At 61.9% G+C, this 17495-nt stretch overlaps 1 protein-coding gene across 1 annotated transcript in view; it reads right to left on the bottom strand.

The window, feature by feature from the left end:
- Positions 1 to 14375, bottom strand: part of SSPOP — a 52242-nt gene extending 37867 nt beyond the window's left edge. The window contains 39 exon segments of the mRNA XM_035723222.1: positions 590 to 626; positions 628 to 827; positions 1317 to 1454; positions 1457 to 1537; positions 1734 to 1859; positions 2057 to 2226; positions 2323 to 2413; positions 2576 to 2746; positions 3077 to 3099; positions 3101 to 3174; positions 3176 to 3185; positions 3271 to 3398; positions 3528 to 3724; positions 4394 to 4478; positions 4481 to 4530; positions 4862 to 5118; positions 5305 to 5399; positions 5543 to 5732; positions 6496 to 6730; positions 6950 to 7115; positions 7319 to 7548; positions 7633 to 7806; positions 7892 to 8006; positions 8790 to 8961; positions 9229 to 9278; positions 9280 to 9467; positions 9672 to 9843; positions 10068 to 10205; positions 10676 to 10755; positions 10844 to 11002; positions 11996 to 12095; positions 12190 to 12434; positions 12690 to 12869; positions 12985 to 13003; positions 13006 to 13069; positions 13942 to 14015; positions 14017 to 14052; positions 14054 to 14102; positions 14338 to 14375. Of these exon segments, the coding sequence (XP_035579115.1) occupies positions 590 to 626; positions 628 to 827; positions 1317 to 1454; positions 1457 to 1537; positions 1734 to 1859; positions 2057 to 2226; positions 2323 to 2413; positions 2576 to 2746; positions 3077 to 3099; positions 3101 to 3174; positions 3176 to 3185; positions 3271 to 3398; positions 3528 to 3724; positions 4394 to 4478; positions 4481 to 4530; positions 4862 to 5118; positions 5305 to 5399; positions 5543 to 5732; positions 6496 to 6730; positions 6950 to 7115; positions 7319 to 7548; positions 7633 to 7806; positions 7892 to 8006; positions 8790 to 8961; positions 9229 to 9278; positions 9280 to 9467; positions 9672 to 9843; positions 10068 to 10205; positions 10676 to 10755; positions 10844 to 11002; positions 11996 to 12095; positions 12190 to 12434; positions 12690 to 12869; positions 12985 to 13003; positions 13006 to 13069; positions 13942 to 14015; positions 14017 to 14052; positions 14054 to 14102; positions 14338 to 14375 (4807 nt within the window).
- Positions 14376 to 17495: the final 3120 nt, after the last annotated feature.

Below are 17495 nucleotides of genomic sequence, written 5' to 3'. Positions count from 1 at the left end.
GGGAACCAAACCACAGGGGACAGCTGGGGGGGGAGCTTGTGGGCACCAGAGGAGTGTCCCGTTGAGCCCCTGCGCCTCCCACCCAATCTCTGCAGAGGGGCCGGCAGGGAGGAACCAAAGCAGGGGAGGGCAAGCAGGAGGCAGAGCCAACACTGAACCTGAACCTAGCTCAAAAACACCTTTGGGAGGGGTCCAGGAAGGGCAGGCAGACCTGGGGAGGAGTCGGAGCCTGTGGACAGCTGCCCCCTCCTCCCAGGGACCGGTGGCCGGGACAGGAGGGGTTGCTTCGCAGGGGCACAAAGGGAACGCCCGGCTCTGGTGGGGTGGAGCTGGAGGGCTAGCCCTCCAAACAGGCCCACTTCCCGTGCCTGCAGAGCCGCCGCCCACTCTCTTATTCCTTCTTGCCCAAATGTGGGCAGAGACAAAAGCCCCTTTCTTCTCTCCCCTGGGCCTGGGTGGGAGGGCAAAGGTCTTCAAAGAGAGTTTCGTGAAAAAGATCAAAGGAGGCTCCGAGGCCGCAGGCGTGCGGCTGGGGCCGGGGGTGGGGAGAGACGGGGCCCCGCCGGCTGCGCGGCGGCCCGGCTCTCACCGCAGGCGTTGGGGCCGTCGTCCGAGCCGTCGGGGCAAGTGCGGCACGCCGTCGCACAGCTGCGCGGGGGACACGCAGTGCGGGCCGCGGGCGCAAGGCGCGAGGTGCGGGGCGCAGGGCGGGGCGCAGCCGTGCTCGTCGCTGCCGTCGGCGCAGTCCTCCTCGCGGTCGCCGCGCCAGCCCCGGGGCGCGCACTCGCCGCTGCCGCACGGGAATTCGAGCGGGCCGCAGGGCGGCGCTGCGGCGGGCACCCGCGCTAGACCCGGCGGGGGGAGCCTCGCCCGGCCCACCCCCTCCACCCCCCACCCCCACCCCCACCCCCGCCCCCGCCTCCGCCGCCTCCGCCGCCTCCGCCGTCCGCCTCCCCGCGCCGGCCCTGCCCGCCCCTTTCCTGCGCCCGACTTCCCCCACCTCCAGCCCCTCTCCACGTCCAGGCGCGCCCGCATTTCGCCGCCTCCCCCCCATTGGCTTCCCAAAAGCTCTCCCCTCGCCTAGGAATTGCATTGACCGCCCCAATCCCTTCAAGTCAGTGGGAGCGCCTCGATGTCAAGAAGTAAGACCGGGACTCTTCCAGGCGCTCTCAAACCCCTTTCAGGAGGCTGGGTCTGTGCCCGCTCCTCACCCCCAGCACCTGCCCCAATGCCTCCCTCTGAGATGCTCTTCCCACCCCTCTTTCCCAGGCCTCTGGATTCCGGCTCTCTCACCCCTTTTCCTCCAGGACACTCACCGGAGCTGGCGCTGGCCGGGGGAGTTGGTGCAGTCCCCCCAAAACCCGCGGAAGGGCCAGGCACAGTGCCCGCTGGGGGAGTGGGCAGCGAAGGGAAGGGGCAGTGCCCGGGTCCCTCGTCGGCTCCATCCGGGCAGTCCAGATTCCGTCACACAGCAGGACGGCCCCCACGCAGGTGCCATCAACGCAGGACAGCTCCCCAGCAGAGCAGTTCAGCTGCCCTGCAGCCGGAGAAAGCTGGAGCTGGTCCCAAGGCACTGCCCCTTAAGCTGGCTGTTTGGGGTGCCCCTATTCACACACCTCCGGGTGCGAGCTTCCTAGCAGGAACGTGAACTGGTGAAGGAGGGGAGGCAGGAAGGTTGGGGCTCAGTGGGAGGGGCTGCCTGGGGGACTGGAGTCCTGAGCTAGCCCACCCACCCAGACAGGCCTCCTCGTCAGCGGCGTCCGGACAGTCGGGATGCCCGTCACAGAGCAGGGCGGGGGGCAGGCAGTGGCCGGAGCTGCAAGACATGTGCCCCTCCCCACAGCCTGGCGTGGCACAGCCTGGCATGGGGCAAGCAGTCAGGGTCAGGATGACAAAGGGTCCTAGAGGAGGCCCCCGACGCCAGAAAGACCAGAACAGCCCTGCCCACCAGCCATAACTGCTGCCACTGTGAGCAGCAGCTCAGGACACGTTGTAGTGACACGTTCGAGGACTGACCGTCACTCAGCCACTGCCCCAGCCAGGCAAGGACACTCACCCTCCTCGTCTGAGCCATCACCACAGTCATCCTGGTTGTCACAAAGCCACCTGTGGGGCACACGGTGCCCACTCTCCCGGCACGGGGCCTCTCCCTCCGCACAGCCAGGCTCCAGCTCCTCACAGCGGGTACTGTCGCTCCCGCAGAGCCACTGGCTTTCCTGGCCTGTGCTGAGCGCACAGCGTCCTGGGATCAGTCACAGCACTGGGCCTTGCCAGCCCGGGGGCAGGGAGGCTCCCCAGGGCCCTCCCCCCTCCCCCACTCACCAGTTCCCACAGTCCTGCAGCACAGTCCCCGGCGGGAAGAAGCGGCCCCCTGACTCACAGGGGCAGGAAGCTGGTTCTAAGCAGACTCCTCCTGGGATCACAGAGGGCAGGACTGGAGCAAAAGGGGCACAGCGGCCCCTAGCGCCAGCCCTGTCACCGTGGCCTTGGGGCTCTCTTCCCTTCCCTTCCCCCCCCACCCCCCACCCCCCCCCAGGCGCCCTGCCTCCCCTCTGCGGATTCTGACCCTACCCACCATGCAGCAGAGTCCCCTCGGGGCAGAAGCAGCCCTCCACACAGGCGACAGCCTGGCAGTGCCACCCGGGCTCAGAACCACGCCACCCGGGCTCAGAACCACGGTCATGGCAGGTCGGGGGCCACATGGGGCCACAGGCCTCATACACCTGGCCCCCTTCACACTGCAGAGCTGGGGAGAGAGGAGAGAGGCTTGGGTCACCGTGGTGCAAGGGCACCAGGATGCAACAGCAGCAGGCGAGGCAGCCCAAGATGAGACACACGGAGGGCACGGGGAGCAAGGTGTAGACTCTTGCTGAGCCCCTCCCAAGGCTGTTTGCAACATGAAAGTTCTACGGGAAAGCAAGCTCGGCATGCTTGGTTCATCTAGAAAAGCGTGCCCACCACACATATTTGCCCTTGAATGACACGTGGCTTGCTTGCAGGCCAGGGGGAACATCCACGAAGGAGCTGAGGGCACGGTGGGATTGGGCACTGGGGACCGAGTGCAGGGCACACTCACGGCAGAGCTCCTGGCTGCGCCAGCACACAGAGCCCGTGGTGGGCACACTCGTCTGCATAGGTGGCAATGGCCGAGCAGAGACACTCACAGTCGCCCCCCCGAATCGCAGCTGTGGAAGGGATCGGTCAGCCCCTGGACGCCGTCCCCACCCCCTGGCCCCCATTCCCACCCTGTCCCCGGCTCGCCCCTCTCACCCGCACGCGTCATACACACACCACTCGTAGTGCTGCTGCGGGGGCACCTCTGCGCGGCACCGGGCAAAGAGTGACTGCAGCATCACCCCGCAGCGGCCGCGGGCCCAGCTGGCCCGGTGGGCGTTCACCTGTGGGCACAGCACCGTGGACCAGCCAGACCCCATCCGCAGCACCCGGCCTCTGGATCCTCCCTCCCGCCCCCCACAGGTTTCCTGCAGCGGCCCCCCACGCCCTTCCCCCTGCCTGCCGGTGCTCACGGTGCAGGGGTGTGGCAGGTCTCCTGGCTCGGGGCAGAGCGGACTCAGGTGCCAGGAGTGGGCAGCCAGCTCAGCTGTGGGTTCCAGGACGCCCTGGCAGCTCCGCAGGTCATTACTGGCATCTCCATCAAAATCTCCACACAGCCCAGACACACGGCCACAGAACTGTGGGGACAACTGCACCAGGACCCGGGTGCCTGGAGGGCCGCAGGGGGCAGCATTGTGGAGAAATGACCCCATGGGCCTTCCTCAGGGCCAGGGGCGGGAGAAGACCAAGGGCGGGTATTCTGTGGGCCTGTTTGACAGTCTGCACGGGTACCACCACCTGGTTTTTTGCAGAGGCTGATTGACGATGATAAGAGACATACACCTCGGGGGGGCTAGGGCAAAAGTGGGAGCCTACTCTCCCGACCAAACCCAGGTTAGGGGGAGCAGGGAAATTCTCCAGCCGGCTGGATTCCGGGCGGGAACCAGGCTCCAAGACAGACTGTGACACCCACCAGCCCCAGAGACCTTGGTGGCCGGAGGCTCAGAGGGCAGCCCCACCGTGCTGACCAGAGAACCCCTGCCCATGCCAGGGGTTACTTTGGTTTTCCTCAATTTCTCAGTAACTGTTATTTCTAAAATGCCAACTGCTTGGGTTTGGGTGGTGGGAGGTTAGGTTTATTTTCATTTCTTCTTTCCCAAACTGTGTATTTTCTAAATGTTTCTTTGGTGAGGAGGTATTGCTTTTACACTGAAGAGAAACATAATTTTAAAAACATAATTTGGGAACTCCCGCCACTCGTATGGAAGAGGAAGAGTCGGGGGGGGGGAGTCAGCCTCATGATGCTAAGGCGGGCATGGGTCAGGGGTGGGGGCCTGACCTCCATCCCAGAGCAGGCTGAGGCCCAGGCGGGTTGTGAGCAGCAGGAAGAGACCAGCACGGCGCAGACTCAGCCCAGGGCCTGTGTGTAGACCTTGCGGGCTGTTATGCTCACATCATTCACCGTCACCGCCCGGCCTAGGGAGGAAGAGAGGCGTTTGGGCTCTGCCTTGGAGTCGAAGGGCTCCCAGATCCCCAGGAACCCCTCCCCAGCCTGCCTCCAACCTTCCTTTTGCTTCTCCAGCTACGTGCCCTTGGGCAAGTCATTAGGCCTCTCTGGGCTTTAATTTCTTGGAGCCTTCCAGAATTAGGATTCCCAGCCAAGAGGAGAGAGGAGAGGCACCAGCCCCGCTGCAGGGATGGGGAGCGGTGGGGGACCCCAGGCCTTGGCCCCCCCCCCCCGCAGAAGTGTGATGCCGGCCGGCGTGCCCCTCCCCCCGGCAGTGCCACCCTTCCACGTTGCGGCCACCTCTGAGCATGTGCACAACAGTGCTCTGTAGTTGCACGGTCAGGGCCTTGGTGCAGGTGAGCCCACTGGCCCCACAGGGCAGGTTCTGGACAGAGACGCTGAACTGGCCGCTGGCCTCTCGAACCAGCAGATATTCGCAGGCTCCAGGGAAGGTGAAAGCCAGCCCATCGAAGGTCACGTAGTGGGGGGCACCCGATGCCTGGCACCATCCGCCGCACCGGTGGCCCGTGCAGTGCCACTGCCGAGCCTGACATACACTGTGGGTGAGGGGTGGGGTTGGGGAGAGAGAGGCATGAGAACAAAGACCCAGAGCTGTATCCAGGGGATGTGGCTGTCCAGGTTCCAAGCAGCAGACCCTGAGCGTGGGGCAGTCCTGGAGAGCTCCCCTTGCCCAGGCCAGTCTGGATATCCCACCTCATCCCAGTTCAAGGGGCTAGGCATACCAAATGTTGCAGTCCTCCTGGATGGTAGCATTGGGCGGATACCACTGCCCTCCGTGACGGCAGGGACAGAGCTCAGGAGGCACGCAGTGCTCGTTCTGGGCAGAGGCCGGGGACAAAGGGGCACCTTGGGGGGCTGCCTGACCCGCCACTCACTGTTTCAGACACCCAGGGGGGCTAGGGCAGCGCCCTGGGTGGAGTAGGGGCCACGGTGCCCCGTGCAGCCCCCTCCCAGACTTACCAGCAGCACGGTGCCTGGGGGACAGACACAGCTCCCTGTGCTGTCCGGGGGGCAGGAGTGGTTGGCACCAGGGCTGTCACACGTGAGGAGGCAGGCACCAGGGACATAGACAAGGTCACGGGGGCAGAATGTCTGCTGGGGGCCACAGTGGTGAGCAGAGCAATTCCAGAGGCCCCTCTCCCGACAGACACTGCCAAGGAATGGGAGGCAGGTAAGAGGCAGGCCCAAGGCAGGCCCAGGCGCCTCTGGTCTGACCTGGGAGAGTCTCAGGAACCCACGGAGTCCAAGCCCCTAACGTTGACTCTGGAGACCTGAGCATCTCACCCCCCACACCTCAGTTACAAGCACAGGAAGTGGGGCTGCTCCCCGCATCAGCCATATGTGGGATGGGCATGGTCACCTTTTCCTGCCCCAGCTCCAATGGGGCCATTCCCTGGGCTCTGAGGTTCTCAAAGAACCCCATTCCCAGCCAGGTAGGAGAGGGATTCTCTGAAGTCTCATCCTCACCCACCAAGCCCTCGCCATTGGCCCTGCCTCCACAGGTCCAGAACTGGCCTTTACTTCTCCCTAACCCTTGGAAGAGCCTCTGGACCACACTCAACCAGAATTCAGAGATCTGGGTTCTAGCCCTTCATCATTAAACAGCTGTGTGACTCTGCAAGCCGTGTGGCCTATTAGAACCTCAGTTTCCTCATCTGCAAAATGGGAACAATTCTTCCACTTCCTACTTTACTAGGTCATTGTAAGAATGAGGCAGAATTACATAAGATGATGTACAAGAGTGCTTTATAGGCCTGAAGTGCTCCACAACGAGGCGAAGCCATGAGTGCTCTGTTGCCCCGCGAGTGCATGCCAGGCCCTAACCCACAGGGCTACAAGCCCGGCCCCTTTTCTCTAAGTTCCACCTCTTCACCCCCAAGCTCTGTGCCTCCCCCCAAGGCCACCGCCCTCACCAGCGGTTGCAGTCCTTCATGGTGGCACTGCCAGGGGCATAGCGATGAGTTCCAAGCTGGTAGGAGCACAAGCTGGGGGCCACGCACTCACCCTCGGGGTCCCACAGCAGTCCTGGGGGGCAGTTACAACCAGCCACACAGCTGCCCAGCTCCCCACAGTCTTCTGGCTCCCCACAGTTTCGACCACACCCTGGGCTATACTCCTGGTACTCCTGGCCCCCAGGACACGGGACAGCTGGGCACAGAGACACATGCAGGTCAGGGGCATAACTGCTGCTGCTTGGCCCGCCCTTCTGGAATTCCGAAACAAGGCAAGCCCAGCAACCTGCCAAGGTCCGAGGGCCTCCTGGGCACCTTCCCCTGCGGCAAAGCTTTTGGATCCCTCTGGGCTATTGCTAGAAGGGGCTGGGAGGAGGAGCCTCAGGGTGGGGCTGGCTGGCTGAGCCGACTCACTGGCAGAGCGTGTGGGTCCTCCAGAGAGACCAGGCACCCTCCCGGGCACAGCGACGAGCAAAGGCAGCGAGCACAGGGCACAGGCAGTCCTTGCCAGGAGCACAGTCGCACACAGCTGCCAAGCAGCGCAGGTGCAACGGCTCCCTGTCCACCAGGCCTTGGCATTCCTGAGGGGGGAGAGGAGGAAAAAATTGGGTTGGCTCCCCCTCCACAGATTGCCCTATTCCCTCGGGTCCTCACTGCCACCTCCCTGGGCTTGGTAGCCCAGCCACGGCAGGGAGCAGGGCCCTCCCAGTAGCCCAGGGCGAGGGCAGAGCAGGTGTTGACCCCAACTTACAGGTGCGAACAGGAGCACCCCCAATCCGGCTACCTGGAAGGTGGGGCCGTGCAGGACGGCACAAGCTGCCTCCGCAAAAATGTGGCGCTGAGTGTGGGTGCCGCAGGGGGAAAGTGGGGCGCTGTCGTCTGCGGGGCAGCTTCCCTCGCCTGCCACCTGGAACTTGCTAGCAAAGGCTGAAATGCTGGTCTCCACATCGCCAGCAGGTGTCAGGAAGTCATCCCGCTGGTTCCAGGTGAAGGTGCCACACAGACCCTGCACCCAGGCCACAGGAGTGGGCATGGGACAGTCAAATCCTGGCCCACCGTGGCCTTGCCCAGCCACTCACCTGCCCTCCCAGCACACCCGGTGGGCATGGCGGGGGTCCAGAGTGATGTAGGTTGCAGGGTCAGACACTCCCCAGAGAACCTGGGCCCCAGGCCAGCGCAGCAGTAGGAAGGTGGAGGAGGCTCGGGAGACACTGAGGCCCTTAGGCCCACGCCGCGGCAAGCCCATGTCCTGCCCATCGATGAGTACAGCCCCTGGAAGAGGAGGCCTGTGAGGGGCTACTCCTTCGGGATTGGGCTGATGAGGATTGGGGGGGAGCACATCGCAGGTGAGGGCTACCTGAGTCTCTGAGCTGGATGTGGGTGTCCCCCAGAGAAACAGAGATGGCGTGGAGGCAGTTCCCAGTGTCACAGGCCCCATGCTCCAGCACAATCAGCAGCTGCCCCTTCAAGTCCTGGGGCAGATGGTGAGGAATGTGGTAGGGTGGAGGTGGGGAAGACCCCGAGAACAGGGTCTGTTCTGCACCCTCTCCTGTTCTACAGGACACCTACAGCACCCACCTGGAGGCAGCTCCCACCCAACGCATGTGCTGAGCACCTTCTTGCCAGCCACACTCTCGGTGAGGTATAGGGCTTAACCCTGGCCAGCACTAGCACTTATGAGTATCTCTATGTGTGTGTGCACACAGGCATGCGTGTGTAAGTATGTAGAGGTGTGTGTGCATGCACGTGTGTGTGCGTGTTGGTGCAAGATGCCTCCCCTCCCTTCTCCCCGCAGGTATGCATGCTCATCTCTCTGTTTCTGTGTACGCACGTGCTAAATCTGCGGCCTATGTCCACATCTGTTTGTGTCTCTGGACCTGAACTTGGTTAAGTCACCTAACTTGATTGGGGAAGGGCTGGGGAGGAAGGAGAACCCAGCTTTCTCCTGGGGTTGTTTTGCAGGAAATAGCCTGTGATAAGCCCAGCCAGTCCGATCTGTGAGAAAGGACTGTGAGGATGGGTTTTGCTTTGTGCCCTGGGCTAGGGCGGGAACATTCACGGGAACCTAAGGCGGAGGCGAGGACCCCAATGGCAGGTTTTAGGGGTCTGCGGCAAGCCATCCTCCCTCCAGAGTCGGTTCTCTCTCAGCTTTTCCCGGAACGACTGTGTGTTTCTCATTGATTTATGATGAGAAACATACCTCTCGCCTACAGCGCCCCACTGAGGGCTCCTCCCGGCGTTAACCCCCTACCCACCTGCACCAGGCTGGAGCGGCAACCCGGGCGGCCGCGGAAGGAGAAGCTCCGCCCATCGAAGGTGAGGTAATGCCCGTCCCCGCCCACCGCGCACTCGGCTGGGCACGGCGCCTGCGCGCAGAGCCCGCGGCCGTCCTGGCCCACGCCGTGGGCACACGGGGCGGGGAGCGCGCTCTGATTCGGAGCCCACGACCTCCTGCCCCCAGCCAACCCCGTGGCCCTCCCTCCGCCAGCAACCCCTGTAACCCTGCAAGGCCTGGAGGTCAGCTGGTGGAGGTCACTGGCTAGGTCTTTAAGCAGGGCCATCAATTATGCCAGGAGAGGTCACAGGCCCCTTGTGAGGGGCCCCCCGGAAGGGGAGACAGGTTGAGGAGATAGCATAAGGGAGGGCTCCGAGGGGACCACGCGGCCAGAGGGCCAGCGAGGCCCGCGGACCCACCAGGGGTTGCACTGCTGGCGCACGGTGTCTCGGGGCGGGGGGGGGGGGGGGGCGCCGGCGCCGGTGGTAGCAGGGGCAGCGCGCGGCCGGCACGCAGAGGGCGCCGTCCCAGAAGAGGCCGGGCGGGCACACGCACGCTTCCCGGCAGGACCCCTCCCCTCCTTCACCCACTGCTGAGCAGCTGGCTGGGCAAGCCGAGGTGCAGTGCGAGTACAGCTGGCCCCCAGGGCGCAGGCGCTCTGTGGGCACGGGAGTGGGCTGTGAGGTCCAAGGGTCCCCCTCCTCCCGCCAGACCCCGCTTGCCTGCAGCCCAAAGAGAGGGCGCGTGGGAGGAGGCCCAGCGCTCAGGAAACCAGGGTCACAGGGCTGCTGTCAGAATGGTCCCAGTTGCGCAGGGTGGGGACACCAGGGGCTATGCAAAGAGGGACAGGCACCAGCCCTACCGCAGAAGCCTGGCTTCCTCCAGCCCACATGGATATGGGGCTTGGCACGCTCCTGGGCGTAGTTGGCCAAGGTGGTGCACACGGCTTCCCGACGGGCCTCTCACCCACTGCCTGCTGGGGCCCCAGAACAGTAGGCAAAGAGGCAGGCCTGGTGGTACTCAGCAGGGGGAACCTTCAGAGAAAGGACAGCCCCTCAGTCAACCGCCTCACCAGCACTCCCTCCTCTCGCTTCAATCATGCTCTGACTTAGAATCAAACAGAATGAGCACTAGAAGGGACCGCTGAGATCATTCATTCAAAGCAACGACAGGACCAGATTCCCTGTTTGGCACCTCTCTAGCACCCACTCCTTCCCGCCCCCCTGGTGGTGGATACCACCTCCACCCCCACCCATACCTGGGCATGGCGTTCCCTGAATGGACTGTCCAGCAGCTGGTGGCACACCTCCTGGGCTTCAGCCTCGGTGCCTGCCTCTGTGCCGCTCAGGGGGTCCTCACAGCCCTGGGCTGCCTCCACTGAATCCAGACACCCAGGCTGGAGACAATTGAATTCAGGTCAGTGGGGGAGGGGGGACATTAACCAGGACACCAGGAAAGTGGCCACTACCCTCATGGCTGCTTCAAGTCCCCACTGTCATGGCCACCAGCCCAGACAACCTGGGGTTTTGGGGGGGCCACACAGTTGTAAGCTCTGGTAGGGGGTGGGGGAGCTGGGATCACATCAACCCACAGGCAGGAGGTTTCATAACTAGCTAGTTAACCAAAACTGGTCAGTGACCAGGTTGCTGAGTGTGTCCCCTCGGTGATCAGTTCACCACTTGAAGTCCATGGGATCCTGAGCCTGCCCCCCACCAAGGGTCTGGGAGAGGGCCAGGCCCTGTACCAGGGAAAAGGCCAGTGATGAAGACAGAGAACAGAGGCTTGGAGGTATCACAGAAGCCAGGAGCTGGGGAGCAACCAGGAGCAGGGCAGTGAGCCTGGGCTCCCTGGGGGCTGTAGTCTCACCTCTGAGTCAGGGAGCCTCCAGGAATTCCCAAAGGTGGCAGCTAACACAGCCAGTCTCCCTCCAGGCTCCAGGAAGTCATCTGGGGAAGGGCGAGGCAGAGGTGCCCTGTCTGGGCTCTCCAGTCTTTCCTTCCCTCCTATACCAGCAACCGAGTCATGCCCACTTACCCTCAGGCTGGCCATTGTAGACTCCACAGAGACCTTGAGTTTGTCCCTGGAGCTCAGAGTCCACAGAAACGGAGACCGAACTGGACCTGTCCAGGCGCACAGTGACCCCCAGGCCCCCTGACAGCACCAGCCAGTCCCCTTGCCACTGCAGGCTCAGCCCTGGGCAGGAGAAGGCAGGAGTCACACTTCCCACCCCTCCCACCATCACACTAAGGCGCAGACTGCTCAGGGAAGGAGAGGAGATGGAATTCTGACAATTCTAGAGAATTCTGCACTTCATACTCTTTAAAGGAGAAGCAACTGGTTTTTCCCATCAGAGCACTCTTTGAGAAGCTCGTGGACACTACAGATGCTCTCTTGAGCAAGTAACTCCAAGATATAAGTAAACTACAAAGCTCTTGTGAGCACACACACACACAACCCCACCCCCACCTCACTTCATGGACCGAAGCCCAGGAAAAAAGCTCTAGTAAGACAGGGTCCCACCTGATAGCACAAAAGCCCTTCCTCCCAGCACGGAGAGGCAGGTGGGGAAAGAGATTTGTTGTGGGTTTTTCTTTTTTTTAAGATTTTATTAAAGGATTTATTTATCTGAGCGAGAGAGAGATTACACAAGCAGGAGGCGGGGGAGAGGGAGAGGGGGAGGAAGAGAATCCCAAGCAGACTCCCTGCTGAGCTTAAAGCCCGGCACCGGGCTCCATCTCATGACCCCGAGATCATGACCTGAGCTGAAATCAAGAGTCAGAGGCTTAACCAACTGAGCCACCCAGGCACCCCTCAAAGATTTTGTTTTTAAGTAATCGCCTCACCCAAAGGGCTCAAACTCCCAACCCTGAGATCAAGAGTCCCTTGCTTTACCAACTGAGCCAGCCAGGCGTCCTGATACTCAAAGAGGTTAGTAAGGGACTGGCCCCAAGCCACACTGTGAGGGAACGAGCGGGGGTGGCTTGCAGGAGTCAACCTGGAGACTAGGTCCATGACCTCCATGACTCAGCAGGCTCCCTCATTTCCAAATACCCCCAGTCGCAGTGGGGGGTGGGGCAGCAGTCTCCCACTCAGCTGCCCCTTTTGCTGTCCCCTGCCCCCGGGGGTAGGCAGGCTGTCCCTGAGGAACAAATGGGGCCCTGGGAAGTCCCCTACTGCCTACAGTACCATGGAGCAGCTGAGACTCCCCATCAGGTACCAGCTTCCTGTTCACAGAGATATTTTTGCCCTGGATCAGAACCTCCTCGGGTCCCATCATTACTCGGGCCTTGCGGGAGACAGAGTGGAAGAGGTGTTCAGTGGCTCACCTCCTCCCCCTGTGCAGCTCCCTTCCTGTGTCCTTCCCCACCTCCCTCCCTCACCAGCTGACAGTGCCCAGGCTGGGGGCAGTGCCCCCTGGGCGTGAGGTGGATGGCCTAGGTGGCATCAGCAGTGCCCGCCAGCAGGTAAGAGCAGTGGCCCAGGAAGTGGTAGTGGCGCCCATCAAAGGTCCGGTAGTGGAAGCCTGACCAGGTGGCGCAGGTGGCCGAGGGCCGTTGGCGCTGGCTCCAGAACTGGGCCACGGCCCCCGCCAGGGGCTGCAGGAGGGCTGGAGAGGGAGTGCTGCCTGGAGGAGATACACTGACTGTGAGCCGCTGAGTGTGAAGGCAGGAGGGTGGAGGGTGAGGACGTGGGGCTTCCCCCAGAGCAGGAGGCAGGTGGAGCGTGAATGGTCACTCTGGAGGCGGGAGGGATGGGAGGTGACTCATCCAAGAGCGCAAGGGAATGGGCATGGGCCCTGCAGGAAGGCCCAGAGCTCAAGGATTCTATGTGGCAGTGCCTGGGCAGGGGGAGAAAGTGATGGCCAGGGCTGCAGACCCACCTGGGAGGGGTCGGCTGGAGCAGCTGAGGCAAGCCTGGGAGCTGCCCTCCCGCCAGCTCTGTCCCCAAGGCCAAGCACAGCACTCCTCCAGGCTTCCTGCAGAAGCGTTAGCTGAGCCGGCCTGCTGCTGGCACTGCCGAGTGGCAAAGCAATGGCCCCCAGGGCTGGCTTCTGCAAGGGCTGTGGCAGGTGGAGGGAGAGAATGGGGCGACCCGGACAGTCAGCCTGGACCCAACTTCCCTCCCCGGGGAAGCCTCCATGAAACCACAGATCTGGGCTAATAGCAGGTGCTTACCCAGGGTGCAGTGGCTGCCCGCCCCCAGCCTGGGCAGCAAGCCTTCACTGTCCGGTTCCTTGCAGCAAGCCGGGTTTCTGGGGCCCTGGGTCCACCGAAAGGGCAGCAGGGAGAAGATGTTAGTGTTCAGCGCAGCCCCGTCCCTGTCTCTGAGAATGGCCTGGGACATTCAATCTGGTCATCTATTCTCTGAGTGACTCTCTCATGTAATTTCTCTTCCAAGTCTTTTTTTTAAATATATTTTTGGGAGGTTGTTTTTTTTTTAAAGATTTTATTTATTTATTTGTCAGAGAGAGCACAAGCAGGGGGAGCGGCAGGCAGAGGGAGAAGCAGGCTCCCCGCTGAGCAAGGAGCCCGATGCAGGACTCGATTCCAGGACCCTGAGATCATGACCGGAGCCGAAAGCAGATGCTTAACCTACTAAGCCACCCAGGCGTCCCACTTAAATATATATTTTTTAAGATTTTATTTATTTGAGAGAGAGAGTGAGTGAGTGAGAGCGAGTATGAGCAGGGACAGGGGGAGTGGGGGGAGAGGGGGAAAGGGAGAGGGAGAAGCAGACTCCGGCTGAACAGGGAGCCTGATGCCAAAGCAGGGCTTGATCCCAGGACCCTGGGATCGTGACCTGAGCCGAAGGCAGACGCTTAACCGACTGAGCCACCCAGGCGCCCCATCTCTTCCAGGTCTTAATTTCCCCTTGTGCAAAGGGAGAATGATGTTGGGAAGGCTGACTGGAGGGGAGGCACAGGGAGCAGACATTGTACCTCTCCCCACACTGCCTGCTCCCTGTGCTGCCTGTCCCCAACGCCACACCCCTGACTCTTCTTGAACCCAGCCAGACCTATTTCCCAAACGCCTGCTTCTCCAGGACACCACCCAGTTCACCTTCCCCCCAGAACGTTGGCTCCAGTCCTCTCTCCTGCTCAGCAGCTACCCAAGGCGCCGACCCTCACTCACTTGTAGATGGGACAGAGCCCGGCACGTCCACTCCAGGACAGGTCCAGCTGCCAGCCCGGGCGCTGGTAATAGTTAGAGGCTGGTGCAGGGCACCAGGTCCTCCTGGCGGGGGGGCCACTTCCTCCTCCACCAGGAAGGTTCGTGTATGTTCACACCACCGCCTGCCCACAGCTGGGGAATGACAGCTACTGCCACCAGCCCCTCTACTGCCAAGAGGCCGTGTCCTGTGGTCCCACTCCCCAAAGAGCCCCTCCCAGGGAAGGGTTAGTGAACTGAAGAGGAGGCTGGCTGGGAGCAAGAAGCATAGGGGAGGGCACCTGGCTGCCCCAGAGGGTCCTGTTCGTGAGGCAGGAGCAGAGGATCTTAGTCAGAGGGGCCCCAGGCTGGGCTGCTTACCCGTTAGCCAGTGCCCATGCCATCCCAAAGAGCAGCATGGTGCTCCCCGCCCAGGTCACCTTTGGGGGGCTGTGAGGCTTGGGTTTGGGGAAGGCACTGCTGCGGCAGGTGAGCGGAAAGGCCAGTGCTGGCCTTCCTCGCCCCACACTGCAGTCTCTAGCAGCCAGACTTCAGTGTGTCCAAAGCAGCCAGACAGCTAGAACGAGGCCCGTGGGGCTGGGGAGGCTTTATCTCAGCCCCAGGCCCCGGGGCACCAGCTGCTCAGAACCAGACTGGACCTGCCTGCACATGGCACAATCCCCTCAGAGGCCAGCTCTCCCTGGAAACAGTCCCCTTCCTGCCCCTCGTGTGTGTGTGTGTGTGTGTGTGTGTGTGTGTGTGTGTGCGTGCGTGTGTGTGCGTGCGCATGTGCTTACTTGTGTCTGTGCGCTCAGCGGGGGGTTGCATGTGGTCCAGGTCACAGCCAGACACCCTGAGCCTCTGATATTTTTCCATCCTCAGGCTGTGCCATAAATTAAGGTGGACTCCGAACAAGCCACCTCCTTCTGAGCCTCAATTTCCTTGCTAGTAAAAAATTTAGGGGCTTCCCAGGGATGCTTGGGGGTGACTCAGGGTCTCCACTTTGAAATTGTGTGTGTGCAGGGGCACCTGGATCAGTTGTTAAGCATCGGACTCTTGATTTCGGCTCAGGTCATGATCTCCGGGTGGTGGGATCAGGGCTCCGTATTCAGCGTGGAGTCTACTTGAGATTCTTGCTCTCCCTCTGCCCCTCCCCCCCCTTGCACCTGCTCTCTCTCTCTCTCTCTCAAATAAATAAATTTCAAAAAAAAAAAAGAAATTGTGTGTGTACACATTTTCCTGTAGTTCCATAACTGTTATTACATTCTAAAGAGGAACTAGGACCCCACAAAATGGTTAAGTTATTGTGCCATATGACTGATATGGTCTTCTAGCCCTAAACTTGACTGTGATTCTCTCCCTGCTCCCTTCCCCGCCTCCTCCTGCCCCCTCTTGTAGGCAGTAGGCACTTGTGAAGCCAGGGCCAGTGAGCAGAAGGAGCTGAGTTTTCAGGCTGGTTGAACTGTGTGAAGGCAGTGGGAGAGCATGTGCCCTTTCCTCTGTGGTCCGACTTCTTACTGGGGGTGATTATGTGTGGCTGGCTGGGTCCATTCTGGTCTCCTTTTGAGAGAGTCTCCTAGGGTCCAGAACCAGGAAGCCTGGGCAGGGGAACAGAGCAAGACTCCAGGAGGAGTGGCAAGGGTGGAAAGTGTGTCTGTTGCGGGGGGGGGGGGGGTGGGGGGGGGGGGTGGGGGGGGGTGGTGGCGGTGGTAGGAGACAAAGGGGCCTGGAAGGCAGCCTCCCCCAACCCTGGGGGCAAGGCAGCCGGATAGGATCATCTGAGTATCCGGTTGGGGCAGCAGGTGGCCCAGGTGAATCCTCGTTACATCTTGGTTACCAACTCCCAGGACACCCAGGCTGGGATGTGGCCCGGGCCTCAGATTCCATAGACCTCCATCCCCTAAATCTGCTGTCCCACTGAGCATTCCACATAGTTACCCCACCTCGGGCGAGGAAGCTGCTGGGAACCAGAGCCACGCTAGGCGTTTCTCCTGGGCCCACCATCGGTCCTGTGGCCCAAAGAGGGTGCAGTGAGTCCCTCAGGGAGCTCTCAGGTGGGGTCCTCAGAAAAGGCCAGGGTTGGGCCATGAGCATGTTGCTGTTCCTAATCTCTCACACATGTACCCCATCCACTCTCCCCCTGTTGCTTCACAGGCTCACACCCCTGCTGCAGGTCTCACAAGTGCTCCTGCCCCACCCTAGCACAAAGAGACACTCTACTCCCGGGGCCATGAGCCCACTGGGCGCTGACTAGCTGAAGGAGCCCATCCAGGAGGTTGAAGAGCCTTTCCCAGCTGATTCCGAGGTACCCAGTGCTCTCCCGGGTACCACCCGCTACTATATCTCTCCTTAACGGCAAGGAATATTGATGGTGCCCCTGCTGAGAGCTGTGCTTCTCTTTGGAGGACTCACTCCCCGCTCTGGATTCTAACCGCAGGTGATAAGGCAACGCCTGGATTGGGGAGAAACCCAAGTCACAATGCCCCTCTCCCCTAAAGAGGGCAGGAGGGAGGAAGCTGGAAGCCAGGGGAGATTGGAGAAAGAGAGATGGGAGAGGGGGCCTGGAATAACCAGCCCACTCAGCGGGACAAGAACAGGATAGAGGGAGCTTTCAGACGGAGTCAGGTGCCTGGGTGGCAAGGCCGAAGAAAACCATCATAACCCGGGCGGGGACCCCAAGACTCCCCCGAAACCGGATCTAAGGGCTGCGGGCATCCCTCCACACCTAACCGGTACAGGTTTCCAGGCCAGTAGGAGGACCAGCCCCCACCCCGCCCAGAGAAGTCTCCCCTCCCAGCAGCCCCCTCCCCGGGACCCCGCCCTCTGAGTCTCCGCCCAGCCCGTCTCCAGCCTCACCCCCTAGTGCCTCCTCTCCAGCCCCGCCTTCTCCCTGGGGACCCGGCTCAAAGCCCCCACCCCAATTTCTGTTTCAAAGGGTCCATTCTCGGCGGGCACTGAGGCCCAGCTCGGTCTCCTTCGACCACCCCTCGCTGCCCCAAGTGACCCGACTCCCGCCGCGGGTGTCGCTTCGGGTCCTCCGGAATCTGCCGGCGGTTGTGGGTCTGAGCGGATCCGGGTGGAATCGGGGTAGAGAGGAGGGGCGGGGTCGGAGTTTCCCAGATCGACCCCACAGACCGACTGTCGGGAGACTCGATCCCACCGCGACGAAGCGCCGCACAGATACGCTCCGGGGGGGGCAGGGGGGGGCACTCGCGATTCAAAGACAGCAACGCAGACACTCACTGGCTCTCCTCCTCCGAGCACGCCCCCTCCTCTTCTCCTCCCCAACTCCCCACCGCACCCCCTCCCCTCGCGCTCCACCTTTCCCCTGGCTCCTCCCTCGGCGCCTGCGAGCACCCTCCCGCGCAGCCCGCGTGCCCTTCCTCCCTGCCTCCTCTCCCTCCTCCACCCCTCCCCCCACACTCCTCCCTTCCCTTCCCCCTCTTCCCTCCCCCCACCTCGTTCCTAGGCTCCCACTTTCCATCACCTACTCTGGGCCTCCGTCCCTCCACATCGTCACCTGCACGCCTAACCCCGCC

Source organism: Zalophus californianus, chromosome 12 (genome assembly GCF_009762305.2).
Source record: "Zalophus californianus isolate mZalCal1 chromosome 12, mZalCal1.pri.v2, whole genome shotgun sequence".
In the NCBI taxonomy this organism is placed as follows: Eukaryota; Metazoa; Chordata; class Mammalia; order Carnivora; family Otariidae; genus Zalophus; species Zalophus californianus.
The sequence above is the reverse complement of the archived record's forward strand: the minus strand, read 5'-3'. Positions and strand labels throughout refer to the sequence as shown.